The 13,549-nt window shown below is 42.9% G+C and overlaps 1 protein-coding gene across 2 annotated transcripts; it reads right to left on the reverse strand.

Moving 5' to 3' along the window:
* Positions 1 to 556: 556 nt before the first annotated feature.
* LOC121922972 (zinc finger protein 345-like) lies at positions 557 to 9,598 on the reverse strand. 2 transcript variants are annotated; one of them, XM_042452992.1, is made up of 4 exons: positions 9,026 to 9,598; positions 7,181 to 7,298; positions 6,199 to 6,325; positions 557 to 3,792 (listed from the first exon to the last, which is right to left on the reverse strand). In XM_042452992.1, exons 2-4 carry the CDS (start codon positions 7,232 to 7,234, stop codon positions 2,012 to 2,014), a joined length of 1,962 nt encoding a protein of 653 aa, XP_042308926.1. In that variant the 5' UTR covers positions 7,235 to 7,298; positions 9,026 to 9,598; the 3' UTR covers positions 557 to 2,011. The 2 variants fall into 2 exon arrangements, with proteins under 2 accessions (XP_042308926.1, XP_042308925.1); XM_042452991.1 differs by having other exon boundaries at positions 557 to 3,795.
* Between the last annotated feature and the right edge of the window lie 3,951 nt (positions 9,599 to 13,549).

The raw sequence follows: 13,549 nt of genomic DNA on the forward strand, positions 1-13,549 counted from the left end.
CGACAAGTCAAAGGTAAAGAAAATCAGCCCCAGGCCTATATGAAGTTGCTCACCTCTGTCCTAAGATTTTGGCAGAACAGCCTGGAGGGTGCTGCATTGTTTTAACTGAACTATTTAAAGACTTTTTATTCTATTAAATCGTATTTCATTCTTTTAATGGAATGGTGTTCACACTGCAAATAATTTCTCTTTTAATGCCTTCCTTGTGTATGTTTTTAATTGTATTATTCTTTTATATTATGAGCCACTTTGAGTCCCAGTTTTATGGGAGGGAAGCAAAGTAGAAATAAGTGTAATAAATTAATAAATAATACCATGGGCTCTTGGCATCCTCTGGGGTTTGATTCCAAGACCCTCCATGGATCCCCAAATCTGTAGATGCTCAAGTCCCATTATATACAATGATGTAGTAAAATGCCGTCCCTTATATAAAATGGCAATATCAAGGTTGGCTTCTTGGAATTTTGTGTGTGTGTGAATGTTTTCAAACCATGGTAAGATGAATCCATGGGATGCTGAATCCGTGGATACAGAGACCCAACTGCAATAATCATTTCTTTAAAATTTTAATTACTATTAAAAAGAAACAGTATAACAAAATTACAGTACAAAGTTACATAAATCTTCCCCTATATCCCCCTCCACCCAAGTTATGTTATGTAATCTATCATTTTCCACTCAAGAAATAATAAAAAGTTTACTTTTCCTTCTTTGTAAACTGTAATAATTTGTATCTGATGGCATGATGTACCTCTTATGTTTAAATTCTTGTGTTAGTTATATGGGAGGCATGTATCCCCTTTGCTTGATCCTCTTCTTAGCGGTGTTGTAAATTTGATCTTATACCACCATAATTCCACCTTTCCTCCCAAAACCAAGACTCAAGGTCGAGAGAAATGTATTTGTTGCATTCAACAGCCAGAATCCCCCATCAGAGTCTACATTACACAACTTTATGCATACTTTGCTATATAGCAGAAGCACTTGGAAAACCTGTTCGTGAATTGTGAAGATGCGCAACTGGACAATGCACAGCCTAGCTAATGTTCCAATGCACATGGCACCCAGTGCACAAATTTCCTGTAAACTTTGCTTCAAGTCTTTCTCCATGGTCTACATATAAAACTCATTTTGACTACACAGTAGGACACCTGTATCCCCAGGACCACATCTGGGAGGGAGGTCTCTCTAGGCAGGTGGAGGTCCTCCAGCTTAACTCTATGGTCAAGTTCCGTTGGAAAATAGCATTCCGTATTAACCACGGTTTCATGTAACCCTGACAACCTTGGGAATGGATTGCCTGCAGATCTGGGGGTCCAACCATATTTATGTTCAGTTACATGCAGAGCACTGCTCCTACTAAAGCACCTTTCACATGGTGGAGATTTATACCTACCTATCTCCCTATATGGAATTTTTCATTTTAAGATTTCCGCTCTCTTTATGTAGTCTACTCAATAAATGGTTACTCACAAGTAAGGCTATCACCACAGTTTAACCTACTTCAACCTGTCATTCTTTTATAGTCACCCACCACATTAGAGGCACAGCCTCCCCAAGAAAGTGGGAAAATGTGAATATAGGCTAGCTATGGGAACACTTCTCTAGGTGTCTGTAGTCCTCTAGTATGACTGAAGCTGACCACAGAATCATACTGGAGGAGCTAAAGATGCCTAGAGAAGTGTTCTCTCTAGGCCTCTGTAGGTCCTCCAGTGTAACTCTGTGGTCAGCTTCCAGCATATGTTGTCCTTAGAGTCACAGTGGAACACTTACAAATGTTGAGAGAACATATTGTTTCAGGCACAGGGGCAAACACAGTAATCCGCAAATGTGGCAAGATAACAGTATATGGTGATTCCCCCAATGCACTAAGGCAGTGGTACGAATTATATGGCTTTCCAGATAGCACCAGATTGCAACTCCCAGCAGCCTTGGTAAGCATAGGCACAATGGTGGAATGCTGGGAGCAGTTGTTCAACATCTGGAGAGCCACACAGCTGCTATTGTTGATCTATGGTTTTAACCTAGTGTGGATTCTTTTATGTCTACTAAAATTTCCACTGCTACCGAAGCACATTCCGCACTCCCTGCATTGATAGGGTTTCTCCCCTGTGTGGGTTCTCTGATGTGAATAGAGTTGATCTTTTTGAATGAAGCTCTTCCCACATTCTGTGCATTTGTTTGGTTTCTCCCCTGTGTGGATCCTTGCATGCCTGTTCAGATTCCCAGTATCTCTGAAGCTCTTCCCACATTCCTTGCACTGATAGGGCTTTTCCCCTGTGTGGGTTGTTTGGTGTCTAACAAGGTCAATGAAGCTCTTCCCACATTCTATGCATTTATAGCGTTTCACCCCGGTATGGCTTTTTTCATGCCTAGTAAGACTGTGGATATCAAAGTAGCTTTTTTCACATTCCGTACACTTATATGGTCTCTCTCCTCTGTGGAATCGTTCATGTGTCCTAAGATTTCCACGATGTCTGAAGCTCTTGCCACATTCCATACATTTATATGGTTTCTCCCCTGTGTGAATTCTTTGATGTGAACGGAGCAATCCACTCAGACCAAAGCTCTTTCCACATTCCATACATTTATAAGGTTTTACCCCTGAGTGGGTTTTTTGATGGGCACTCAGGGAATTACTGTGACTGAACTGCTTTCCACATTCCATGCATTGATATGGTTTTTCCCCTGTGTGAGTTCTCTGATGGGAAATGAGGCCACTTCTTACACTGAAGCTCTTCCCACACTCCATACATGTATGTGGCTTCACTCCCGTATGGGTTCTACAATGAACCCTAAGACCCCCATGTGAACTGAAGCTTTTCCCACAATTCTTGCATTTATACGGTTTCTCTCCTGTGTGGGTTCGCTGATGTCGAGTCAATGCACTGCCCTCGCTGAAGCACTTTCCACATTCCATACATTTATAGGGTTTTTCCCCTGTGTGGGTTCTGATGTGAAAAGTAAGGTGACTTTTAGAACCGAAGCACTTCCCGCATTCCACACATTTAAAGGGTTTCTCCCCTGTGTGGGTTCTTCCATGTTTAGAGAGATTTCCACCTATACTAAAGCTCTTTCCGCATTCCATACACTTATATGGTTTTTCCCCTGTATGCGTTCTTTGGTGTAAAACAAGAACCCCACTGCGACTGAATTTCTTTCCACATTCAAGACACTGATGTGGTTTCTCTCCTGTATGAATTCTTCGATGAAAAGTCAACGAAGAACTCCGAGTGAAGCGCTTCCCGCACTCAAGGCACTGAAAGGCTTTCCGTCCAGTGTGGATTACCTGATGTTTCATAAGGTACTGAGTGTGACTAAACTGCTTTCCACATTCCTTGCATTTATATGGCTTATCCCTTCTGTGAGTTTTTTCATGCTTGGTAAGACTTCCTCTGTCGCTGAAGCCCTTTCCGCACCCCAGGCATTCATACGGTTTCTTTCCTGCGTGGCGTCGGCAATGTCTCTTGAAGGCCGACTTATATTTGAATATTTTCCCACAGATAGTGCATTTTTCCCTCTTGTTTTCTTTGTGATTTTCATGTGGGAGCAGGAATTCAGCGATAACAGCAACCTGGCAACCATCTGATCCCTTCTTCTTGTGCTTTGATTGTTTTTCCTTGTGCCGTTTGGTGACAACAGCAACCTGGCAACCATCTGATCCCTTCTTCTTTTGCTTTGATCGTTTTTCTTTGTACCGTTTTGTTCCCCTTCCATTTCCCGCTCCTTGCTCAGTTATTTCTGTTGACACCAAAAGGGGTTCCTTGTAATTCCCATTTTCCTGCTGATTACCTGCTTGAGGGGAAAAAAGATCTTATTATTTATAGAAGGTATTTGTTTATCCCATCTTGACCCACCAAGGCTCTCAATGCTATGTATAAGAGATACAACACGCTTAAAACAGTAAACACAGAACTAAAAGCCAATTAAAAATGCTCAACGACAGCTCTTTAAAAATAGTTCTAAAATCAGACAATTAAAAACATCAGTGCAGTGGACCTTCCACATTCGCTTAATACAAATTTTAAAAAACCACTGGTTTTTTTTTTTACTCAAGATATTACTTCTCTAGGCATCTCTAGGTCTTCCAGGGCAACTCCGTGGTCAATATCTGCTGGAAGTTGACTACAGAATTGTGCTGGAAGACCACAGATGCCTAGAGGAGTGTTCTCTCTAGGAATCTCTAGGTTCCTTAGCACTGCTTTTGGTGGAAGTTGATCACAGAATTGAACTGGAGGATGAGGATTTTCCAAGAGAGAGCATATTAATAAAAGCCGTGAATAATTAAATTCACAAAAGTCAAAGCTGCAAATATGGAGGGCCGACTGTACTCAGAGACTGAGCCCAAGCAATTACCTGTATCATCTCTGACATTCTCCTCTTAACTCTCTCTATGTCCTCCGGAAACTTATGCTGTCTATGGAGTGTGCTTGCGCATTAACATGACACATGAATTAGTAATCTTGAATCCTGCTTTGAGAGAAAGGTGGGATACACAGTGGGGCCTTACCATCTGCAGGATTGCCATCCGTGGATTTGAGCATCCACGGACTGCAAGCCCCATTAAATATCTGAAAGGATGTCATATTGAGAATGGAGCAAACTTGTTTTCTGCTGCTCCAGAGAAGAGGACCTGGAAAGATGGATGCAAGCTCCAGGAAAAGAGATTCCAGTAAAACATTAGGAGGAACTTCCTGACAGTAAGGGCTGTACAACAGTGAAGCACACTCCCTCAAAAAATAGTGGAGTCTCCTTCTTTGGAGGTCTTTAAACAGAGGCTGGATGGCTATATGTCAGGGGTGTTTTGATTGTAAGTTCCTACATGGCAGAAGGGGGTTGGACTGGATGGCTCTTGGGGTATCTTGCTGCTCTATGTTTTTATGATTCTATGATTCCCCAATGGCTGTGTGTGCTATGCTAATGGTCGCATGTACATCGTGCCACCAATAGGGACCATGGGACTTGAGGTCCCACATTTTTTCGTATCCGCAGGGAGTCTGGAACGGATTCCCCTGAAGGATAACATGGACCTACTGTAAATCCAATAAATAAATAAATATCAGATCACACGACTGAGCATCTCGTTCACAGCAAGAGCAAATTTGCTGGGCAGCTTAGTGAGATGCTTTTCAAATATCTACCCAATGTCGCAGTGGAGGGTATTCTGGACCTTCCTGGAAGATCCAGTGTAAAAGGTAAGGTTTTTTTTCTTAAATGCATGTAACAGGTGTTTATATTACTGTTCTGGTGCTGAACGTGCTGGACACTGTCTGGTTTGTTTGCACCAGAACCAGGGTTTATTAGACCGTGTGTTGTTGGCTTCCTCGCTGACAGGATGCAGGAAATCTGGTTTATTTGGCCCGTACAGACAGGGAATTGTGCTCGCTGATCTTCAAATGCCTAGGGGAGTGTTATCTCCAGGAATATCTCAGTCCTCCAGTGCAACTCCATGGTCAGCTTCCATCAGAGTGACCCTGGAGGACCTAGAGCAGTGATGGCGAACCTATGGCACGCATGCCAGAGGTGGCACTCAGAGCCCTCTCTGTGGGCACATGTGCCATCGCCCCAGCACAGAGTTTGCCAGAGTTTGTTACTAGAAAGCCAGAGGGACATGGCACTTGGCAATAAATAAGTGGGTTTTGGGTTGCAGTTTGGGCACTCGGCCTCTAAAACGTTCACCATCACTGACCTAGAGATTCCTAGAGAGAAAATATTGATCAAATCTGCAAAAGTGAAGACCACAAATGCGGAGAGCAAACTCATCATCATCATCATCATCATCATCATCATCATCATCATCCCCATTTCAAAATACAGTGGGCTTCCACATTCGCTGATATGAGGGGCACAGGACCCCCATGAAAGTGGGAAAGCAGTAAATAAAAAACCACTATTCTGAGAGAACACCTCTAGCAATCTCCAGGTCTGCCAGTGCAACTCTGTGGTCAACGTCTGCCAGAGGCTGACCACAGCATCACAATGGAGGAGCTACAAATGGCTAGAGAAGTGTTTTCTCTAGTAACCTCTAAGTCCTCTAGCACAACTCTATGGCCAATTTCCAGCAGAGTTGCACTGAGGGACCTAGAAATTCCTAGAGAGAACATATTAATCAAATCTGCAAACCATCCAATCTGCAAAAGTCGAAGCTGCAAACATGGAGGACTGACTGTATCTAAAGAAGGTCACAAGGTTCCTTACCCAAGGAGGCCACAATCCAGTAATTCTCCATCATGACTTCCTCGTAGAGAGATTTCTGGCCACTGTCCAGGAGTCTCCACTCTTCCTCTGTGAAATACACAGCTACCTCCTCAAAGGAGACCCAGCGCTGAAAAGAGGCAACCCAAAATTGGTCGAATCAGAAATAACTCCACCATAATTTGTTTGGATGCATATGAACAGCAAACATTGGAAATCCGTGGAAGAAATAGGTACCATCTTTCAGGTATCAGGCAACATCTACACTGAAGAAATAAATCAGTTTGATATCATTTTAACTTCCATAGCTCAATTTTAATTAATTTATTCATTCACTGGATTTATATCCTGCCTTTCTCCCAAAATGGGATTCAATGCTATGGAATTTGGGGATTTGTAGTTGCTGGGGCACCAGAGCACTCAGACAGAGAAGCCAAAATCTCTCACCAAACTACAGATCCCAGAAATCCATACCACAGGGCCATGGCAGTTAAAGTGATGTCACAAGTCAAAGCCACAAACATGGAGGGCCAACTATATATACAAACCTGGATATAAGACTTCCACATGGAATTCTGGGATTTGTAGTTTATTGAGGCACCACAATGACCAGAAAGCAGGTGGTTAAATATCTCGCTGTACTACAAATCCAAGAAATTCCACAGCATTGAGTCACGACAGTTAAAGTGACATCAAGCCACATTAATTCTGCAATGTGGACACACAACCCCAAATTCTAAAACCTGCGATAACAATCCACATTTTAAATTTGTCTTTTAAAATTCACAATTTTTAAATTTAAAATTTAAAATATTATTATTATTATTATTATTATTTAAAAAGTATTAAAATAGAAATGGCAAAAAGAAACCGCCTCTCCTATAAACCTGCTCCGATACGGAGAAAGAATCTCCAGATCTGTGGGGCTGGACTTTTTAAAATTTTAAAAATTGAAAAATTACATTAGCGCTTGCTACTTTCTTACCCGGATTCCCAGAAATCTCGGCGCATCCAAAGTCCTGGGGAGCAAAGGCTGCATGTTTTTTCCTGCTCTGCTCCAAAGAGGAGACTATTCAGATCGGGACCCTGATCTCAATGCGCTCCTTGTGAGTAGGAAAAAAGGGAGTATTACTACTACTATTACTACTACTACTACAATTATTACCCAGCCCTCTACATTTGCAGCTTTGACATTTATCGATTCGATTATTCACACATTTGAGTAACATGATCTCTCTAGGAATCTCTAGGTCCTCCAGCACAACTCTATGGGGCACATAAGCTAGGTGTGTGTTTGTGTGAGCATGTGTGTGCTTAGGTGTTTCTGTGTGTATGAGTGTGTTTAAATGTTTGTGTGTACCCATCCAGGTGTTTGTGTGTGTATGTGTGGGTTTACATGTTTGTATGTCTCTGTGTTTAGGGGTGTGTATGTGTAGGTGTTTGTGGGCAAGTCACCCTTCAAGTCAGCACCAACTACCAGAAGTAGATGTGTACTAAAGCTTTACTATGGGTTCACTACAGGCTGCAATCCTGCACAGTGTAGTGCAACATCTGCTAGATATTGACCACAGAGTTGCGCTGAAGGACCTACTTATTCCTAGAGAGATGTTTTCACAGGTTAAAATATATAGGGTTTTTTTTTTATTTGTGTTTTTTACACTTTCACGGGTGTCCTTCACCCCTAACCCCAGCAAACGTGGAGGGCCCATTGCACATCTACTGACTTGTCGTTCACAACGAGGTAATGACAATTCCCTCTTGTACACAACAACCCTTCAAGCTAGTGGAGTCCACTCTCCAATCTGCAATCCGGCTACTCCAGGTCCCAAAGGCATGTGCTTTGCACACCAGGGAATCCCAGGATGTTCTTGAATGCATCTACACTGTAGTAATAATGCACTTCAACACCATTTTAAGGGCTGCAGCTGGGATTTGTAGTATTGCAAGCCTTTAGCCTCCTCTATCACAAAACTACAGATCCTAGGGTTCTGTAGGATAGAGCCCTGGCACTTAAAAGGGGGGTCAAACTGCACCAATTCCACAGCGGAATGCACCCAGGGAAAGGCTAAAGACCTTCAAGGGTCATTGAGACAGAGTCATGGCAGTAAAAGTGGTGTCAAACTGCATTATTTCTACTGTGTAGATGCCCCCAGAGAAGGCTCAGCACCTTGTAAAACTTTAAATCCCAGTGTTCTGTAGGATGGATTTGTGTCAGTTAAAGCAGTTTCAAAACTGCATTATTACTATGGTGTAGCGACACCCAGAGAATCCCCCAAAAGTAGCATCCCCAAGATGGGGATCCAAGGCTGGCTTTAAACCCAAAACCTCTTTGCATCTTTTTTTTTGGGGGGAGGGGTTCCCCTCTTCCCTCACCAGCACCTGATTCCTTGCTTCCCACTAGAAATAGGGGGAACCCCCCAAAACTGCACCCATCCCTGACTTTCTCCCCCTGATCCATCTCCAAAAAGAGCCTCTTTTCAAAAACCCCAGAAAAACCTGAAGTTCTCCTCTTTTGGAAGGAGAGCAAGAGCAGCTGCAGCCACAGCTGGATGGCTTTGGAAAGGGGAGGGTTTGGCCCCCCAAGATCCCTCCAAAGGGGGAGGAAAAACACACCTGGAACCACCTGGAAAAAATACTTGGAATTTGCAGGCAGGTTGCTAGGGGGAGGTAGTCTGCCCAGCAACCAGGTGAGCGCCTGCTTGGATTCCCCCTCTGATTGGTGGGAAATTCCCTCACCTGCTAGACTTAGACAGGAGAGAAACACAGTCCCACCTGGATCCAGAAACCTCTGGGGCATCTAGACTGAAGGAATAACAGAGTCTGATACTACCTTTAAGTGGTGCAGTGGATCCGTCCCATGGGATCCTGGGATCTGTGGTTTTGCAAGGTCTTCTGGGTTTATCTGCGCTGGAAAAAATCATAGTTTTAACACTGCTTTAAGTACTGTAGATCCATCCTATGGGATCCTGGGATTTGCGGTTTTCCAAGGTCTTTCAGCCTTATCTGCCAAAAAGCAAGCTACCTCACCGAACTACAAATCCCAGGACTTCCTAAGATGGAGCCAGGGCAATTTAAAGTTGTGTAAAACTGCTATAATTCTACAATGTAGAGCCACCCAGAGAAGGCTCAAGACCTCATGAAACTATAAATACCAGGATTTTTACAGGATGGGTTTCAAAAATGTATTATTTCTGCACCCTGAGAAGGCTAAGGACCTTGCATAACTACAAGTCCCATGCATTTGGGAGAATGGAGGAGAGGTTTGCAGCTCCATAACTCACAATTTTAGCAAAATGGGGAAGGGGCAGACATATATATAGAATCATACAAAAAGAGACTTTGATTGAGAGTTCCTGCATGGCAGAATGGGGTTGGACTGGATGGCCCTTGAAGTCTCTTCCAACTCTAGGATTCTATGGTTCTAAACAGAGGCTGGTTGGCCATCTGCCGGGGATGCTTTGATTGTGAGTCCCTGCATGGCTGCTCCAGAGAACAGGACCCAGAACAATGGATGCAAGCTCCAGGAAAAGTCAGCAACTCAACATTAGGAAGAACTTCCTGAGAGTAAGGGCTGTTCGAGAGTGGAACAAACTCTTTCCTCGGAGTGTAGTGGAGTCTCCTTCCTTGGAGGTCTTTAAGCAGAGGCTGGATGGCCATCTGCTGGGGATGCTTTGATTGGATTTCCTGCATGGCAGAATGGGGTTGGACTGGATGGCCCTTGCGGTCTCTTCCATCTCTATGATTCTATGGCAGAATGGGGCTGAAGTAGAAATAATGCAGTGTGTGTATAAAAATACTCTTCCAACTCTATTTAAACTTTAAATTTTAATAATGTAATGTTTTTAATTGTTTGAATTACTTGCTTGTTTTTTAAACTTGTATTTTTTGCATGTTTTATAGTGTTTTAACTTGGGCTGTTTTAGATTTGTAAGCTGCCTTGAGTCCCCGTATTGGAAGGAAGGTGGGATGATTAATAATAATAATAATAATAATAATAATAATAATAATAATAATAATAATAATAATAATTGATTCCATGATTCTATATAATCACAGAGTTGGAAGAGACCCAGGGGTCATCCAGTCCAACCCCATTCTGCCTTGCAGGAACACAGTATTTTTATTTACACACTGCATAACTTCTACTACACACACACACACACACACACACACACAATGTATATCTACATTATTTCTAAATCAAACAGAGCACAATGGCAAGGAGTCAAGTGTGTTATGATGGTGGCAACTGCACTTGTTTTGTCCCCAGAAAAAGAGTGGTATCCCAAATACATGTTGGTTTTATAACTTGAAGAAGTTTGAGCAATCTGCAGCACTCTTCTTTTGTTACTTATTAGTACGATTCTTTAATGTCCCAGACACTATGTGTCCCTAACTATGAACATTTGCTCAGCAGCAATCACCAACTGGTTTGCACAGCAGCTGACCAAGAGAGCACAACATCTAGTTGCAAGATATCTGCAAAATGTCAAAACTCTTTTAAGGATGCAACCTTCCAGGTGATGATGGCTTCCTGGCCCACATCCACACTCTCTGCCCCCATCCTCCTGGGGCTGCCCTGCATTCATTCATCTCTCCTTTTCAGCTACTACAGGCTATTTTCCAAAGCCTTTTATATTGTGGTAGATCACTTCATATCATGCTTTTGTTCACAAATGACCATCCTTAAGACTGGGCTTGCCACTTCATTTCCACACAGATAGGCCTGTTCACAAAGCCTTTGTCTATTAATGGCCATCGTTAAGGCTGGGCTCGCCCCCTCCTCACCATACACAAAGGATTCATCATTTGAATGGACATCCTGACATACCAAGGCTGTGTGTGTGTGTCTGGGTCTGGCTTCCATTCCACCAAATGCACCTGAGGAAGTAGACTAAGGTCTAGGAAAGCTTATGCTGCCAACCTCTTTCTTTCAGTGAGTCTCAAAGGTGCTACAAGGTCTCCAAATAACAAAAACACTATGGCTTTACCTGAGAGAACCCCTCTCTAGGAATCTCTAGGTCCTCCAAGGCAACTGTGTGGTCAACGTCTGCCAGACATTGACCATAGAATTGTGCTGGAGGAGCTCCAAATGCCTAGCAGAGTGTTCTAGGAATCTCTAGGTCCTTCTGTGTGACTTTTGGTTAAAGTTGACCCCAAAGTTGCACTGGAGGACCTAAATATTCCTAGAAAGAAAATATTAATAAAATCCATGAATAATCAAATCTGCAAAAGTCAAAGCTGCAAAGGTAGAGGGACGAGAGTACATACATTTATACATAGCTGTATACATTGTATACACATATATCATAGAATCCTAGAGTTGGAAGAGACCCCAAGGGCCATCTTTTCCAACCTTTCTGCCATGCAGGAACTCACAATGAGAGCATCCCTGACAGATGGCTATTCAACCTCTGTTTAATACATACATGAATATACATTCATGTGTACACACACATACATACATTATATACATACATATGTTTATACCTATCCCCACACACACACATTCTGGAAGAGATTATTTTCCTTCTTCCACCCATTTTTGCACCAAGGAGGCTGTGAGATGGGCAAGCATGGGTAAGACCACTACCACCCATTGTATTCTGCACAAAGGGCTCTCTTGCTTAACCCCTCCATCCATCATCATCATCATCATCATCATCATCATCTCATCATCCCATTTTTGGTACCCCATCCCTGACCACCCACACCTTCCTTGTTTATTTCTCTCCCCATGCACTACCACCCTTCTGCCTTTGCAAAGACACCCCCCAAAAAAGCCCCTTCCCCAACTTGCCAAATGTAGAGGGCAGGTAGGGCTGATTCTTCTCCTCCTTTTCCCTCTCTCCCCTCCAAAACCAACCCCAGGTAATTTGCAATATTTCCTGCCTCTCTAGCCATCAAAGCTCAGTCAGCTCACTTCTCCTTTGGAGGACTGAGTGGTCTCCTCCTCTTCCTCTCCAGCACATTTGCAACAACTCTGGGGGAGTCGTGCTTTTTTCATGTAGTTGAGAGGGCTCCCCCAGGGTCATCCAGTCCAGCCCCACTCCTGCCATGCAAGGAGGCACCATCCAAGCCCCCTTGGGCTAGATGGCCATCCCTCCAAAGGAGGAGAATCCTAGTATCCTAGAGTTGGGATTCTCAAAGATCATCCAGTCCAGCCCCCTTCTGCCATACAGGAATATTTAGGATCCTAGAATTGGGACACCCAAAGGACACCCAATCCAGCCCCCTTCTGTCAGCTAGGAATACACAGGATCCTAGAGTTACAAGGTACCCCCAAGGGCCATCCAGTCCAGCCCCCTTTTGCAAGGCAGGGAGTCGCAATCCAAGCCCTCCCAAGAGAGAGAGCCTCTGCTGAAAAGCCTCCCAGGAAGGGGACCCCACCAGCCTCCCAGGCAGTTCATATTCCACTGCCACAGCTCTTGCAAGAAAGTTGTTCCTAAGATCTAGGTGAAATCTCCTTTCCTGTTGTTTCACCCATTGCTCTGGGTCCTATTCTCTGGAGCACAATGAAAACATTAACAAGAATACAGGTTGGTTCCAGTTGTATGTCTTTCATGTTTAAAAAGTGGAGTTTCACCCTCTCCCATGTGGATGTTCCCCATTGCATTTTTCCTATTATTTTGGAAGGTGTAGACATGGTGATAGACAGACAGACAGACAGACTGACTGACTGACTGACGAAAGGGAAAAAGGGAAGATTGAAAGAAATAGTCAAAAGAAAGTTAGACATGGAAAGACAGAAGGATAGAAAGAGAGATGATAGATAGATAGACATATGATACAAAAATGGAAGATTGAAAGAGAGAAATGGTAGAACGAAAGGCATGGAAAGACAGAAGGATAGATAGACAGACAGACAGACAGACAGACAGACTGCTGATAAAAAAAAGGAAGATTGAGAGATAAATGATAGAAAGGAAGTCAGACATGGAAAGACAGAAAGACAGATGATAGATACAAAGATAGACAGACTGATAAATCATAGAACATTAGATCGATAGATAGATGATAGAATAAAGAAAGATTAAAGGAGAGACAGATATGATAGAAAGACATGGAAAGATAGAAAGATAGATGAAAGATACATCTATAGATTGACAGACAGATACATTGATAGAACGACAGAACATTAGATGACGGGGGAAGAAAGAAAGAAAAGGAAAGAAAGAAAGAAAGAAAAGATAGATGTGGAATAATGGAGTGATAGATAAGACAGATGAGCGAGAGAGAGGATAATTTGTTTTTGTTTTTTATTTTATATACGGCTATTCCAAAGATCATAGTAAAAACAAAGATTGAAAAAGAGAAATGATAGAAAGTCAGAAATGGAAAGATGGAAAGATAG

Source organism: Sceloporus undulatus, chromosome 2 (genome assembly GCF_019175285.1).
Source record: "Sceloporus undulatus isolate JIND9_A2432 ecotype Alabama chromosome 2, SceUnd_v1.1, whole genome shotgun sequence".
In the NCBI taxonomy this organism is placed as follows: Eukaryota; Metazoa; Chordata; class Lepidosauria; order Squamata; family Phrynosomatidae; genus Sceloporus; species Sceloporus undulatus.

Coding starts and splice junctions, on each gene's coding strand:
- LOC121922972 (XM_042452991.1), bottom strand. CDS start 7,234: ATGCAGCCTTTGCTCCCCAGGACTTTGGATGCGCCGAGATTTCTGGGA. Junction 6,326..7,180: donor CGAGATTTCTGGGAATCCGG/GTAAGAAAGTAG, acceptor GCCTCTTTTCAG/CGCTGGGTCTCCTTTGAGGA. Junction 3,796..6,198: donor CTGGATTGTGGCCTCCTTGG/GTAAGGAACCTT, acceptor TTTCCCCTCAAG/CAGGTAATCAGCAGGAAAAT.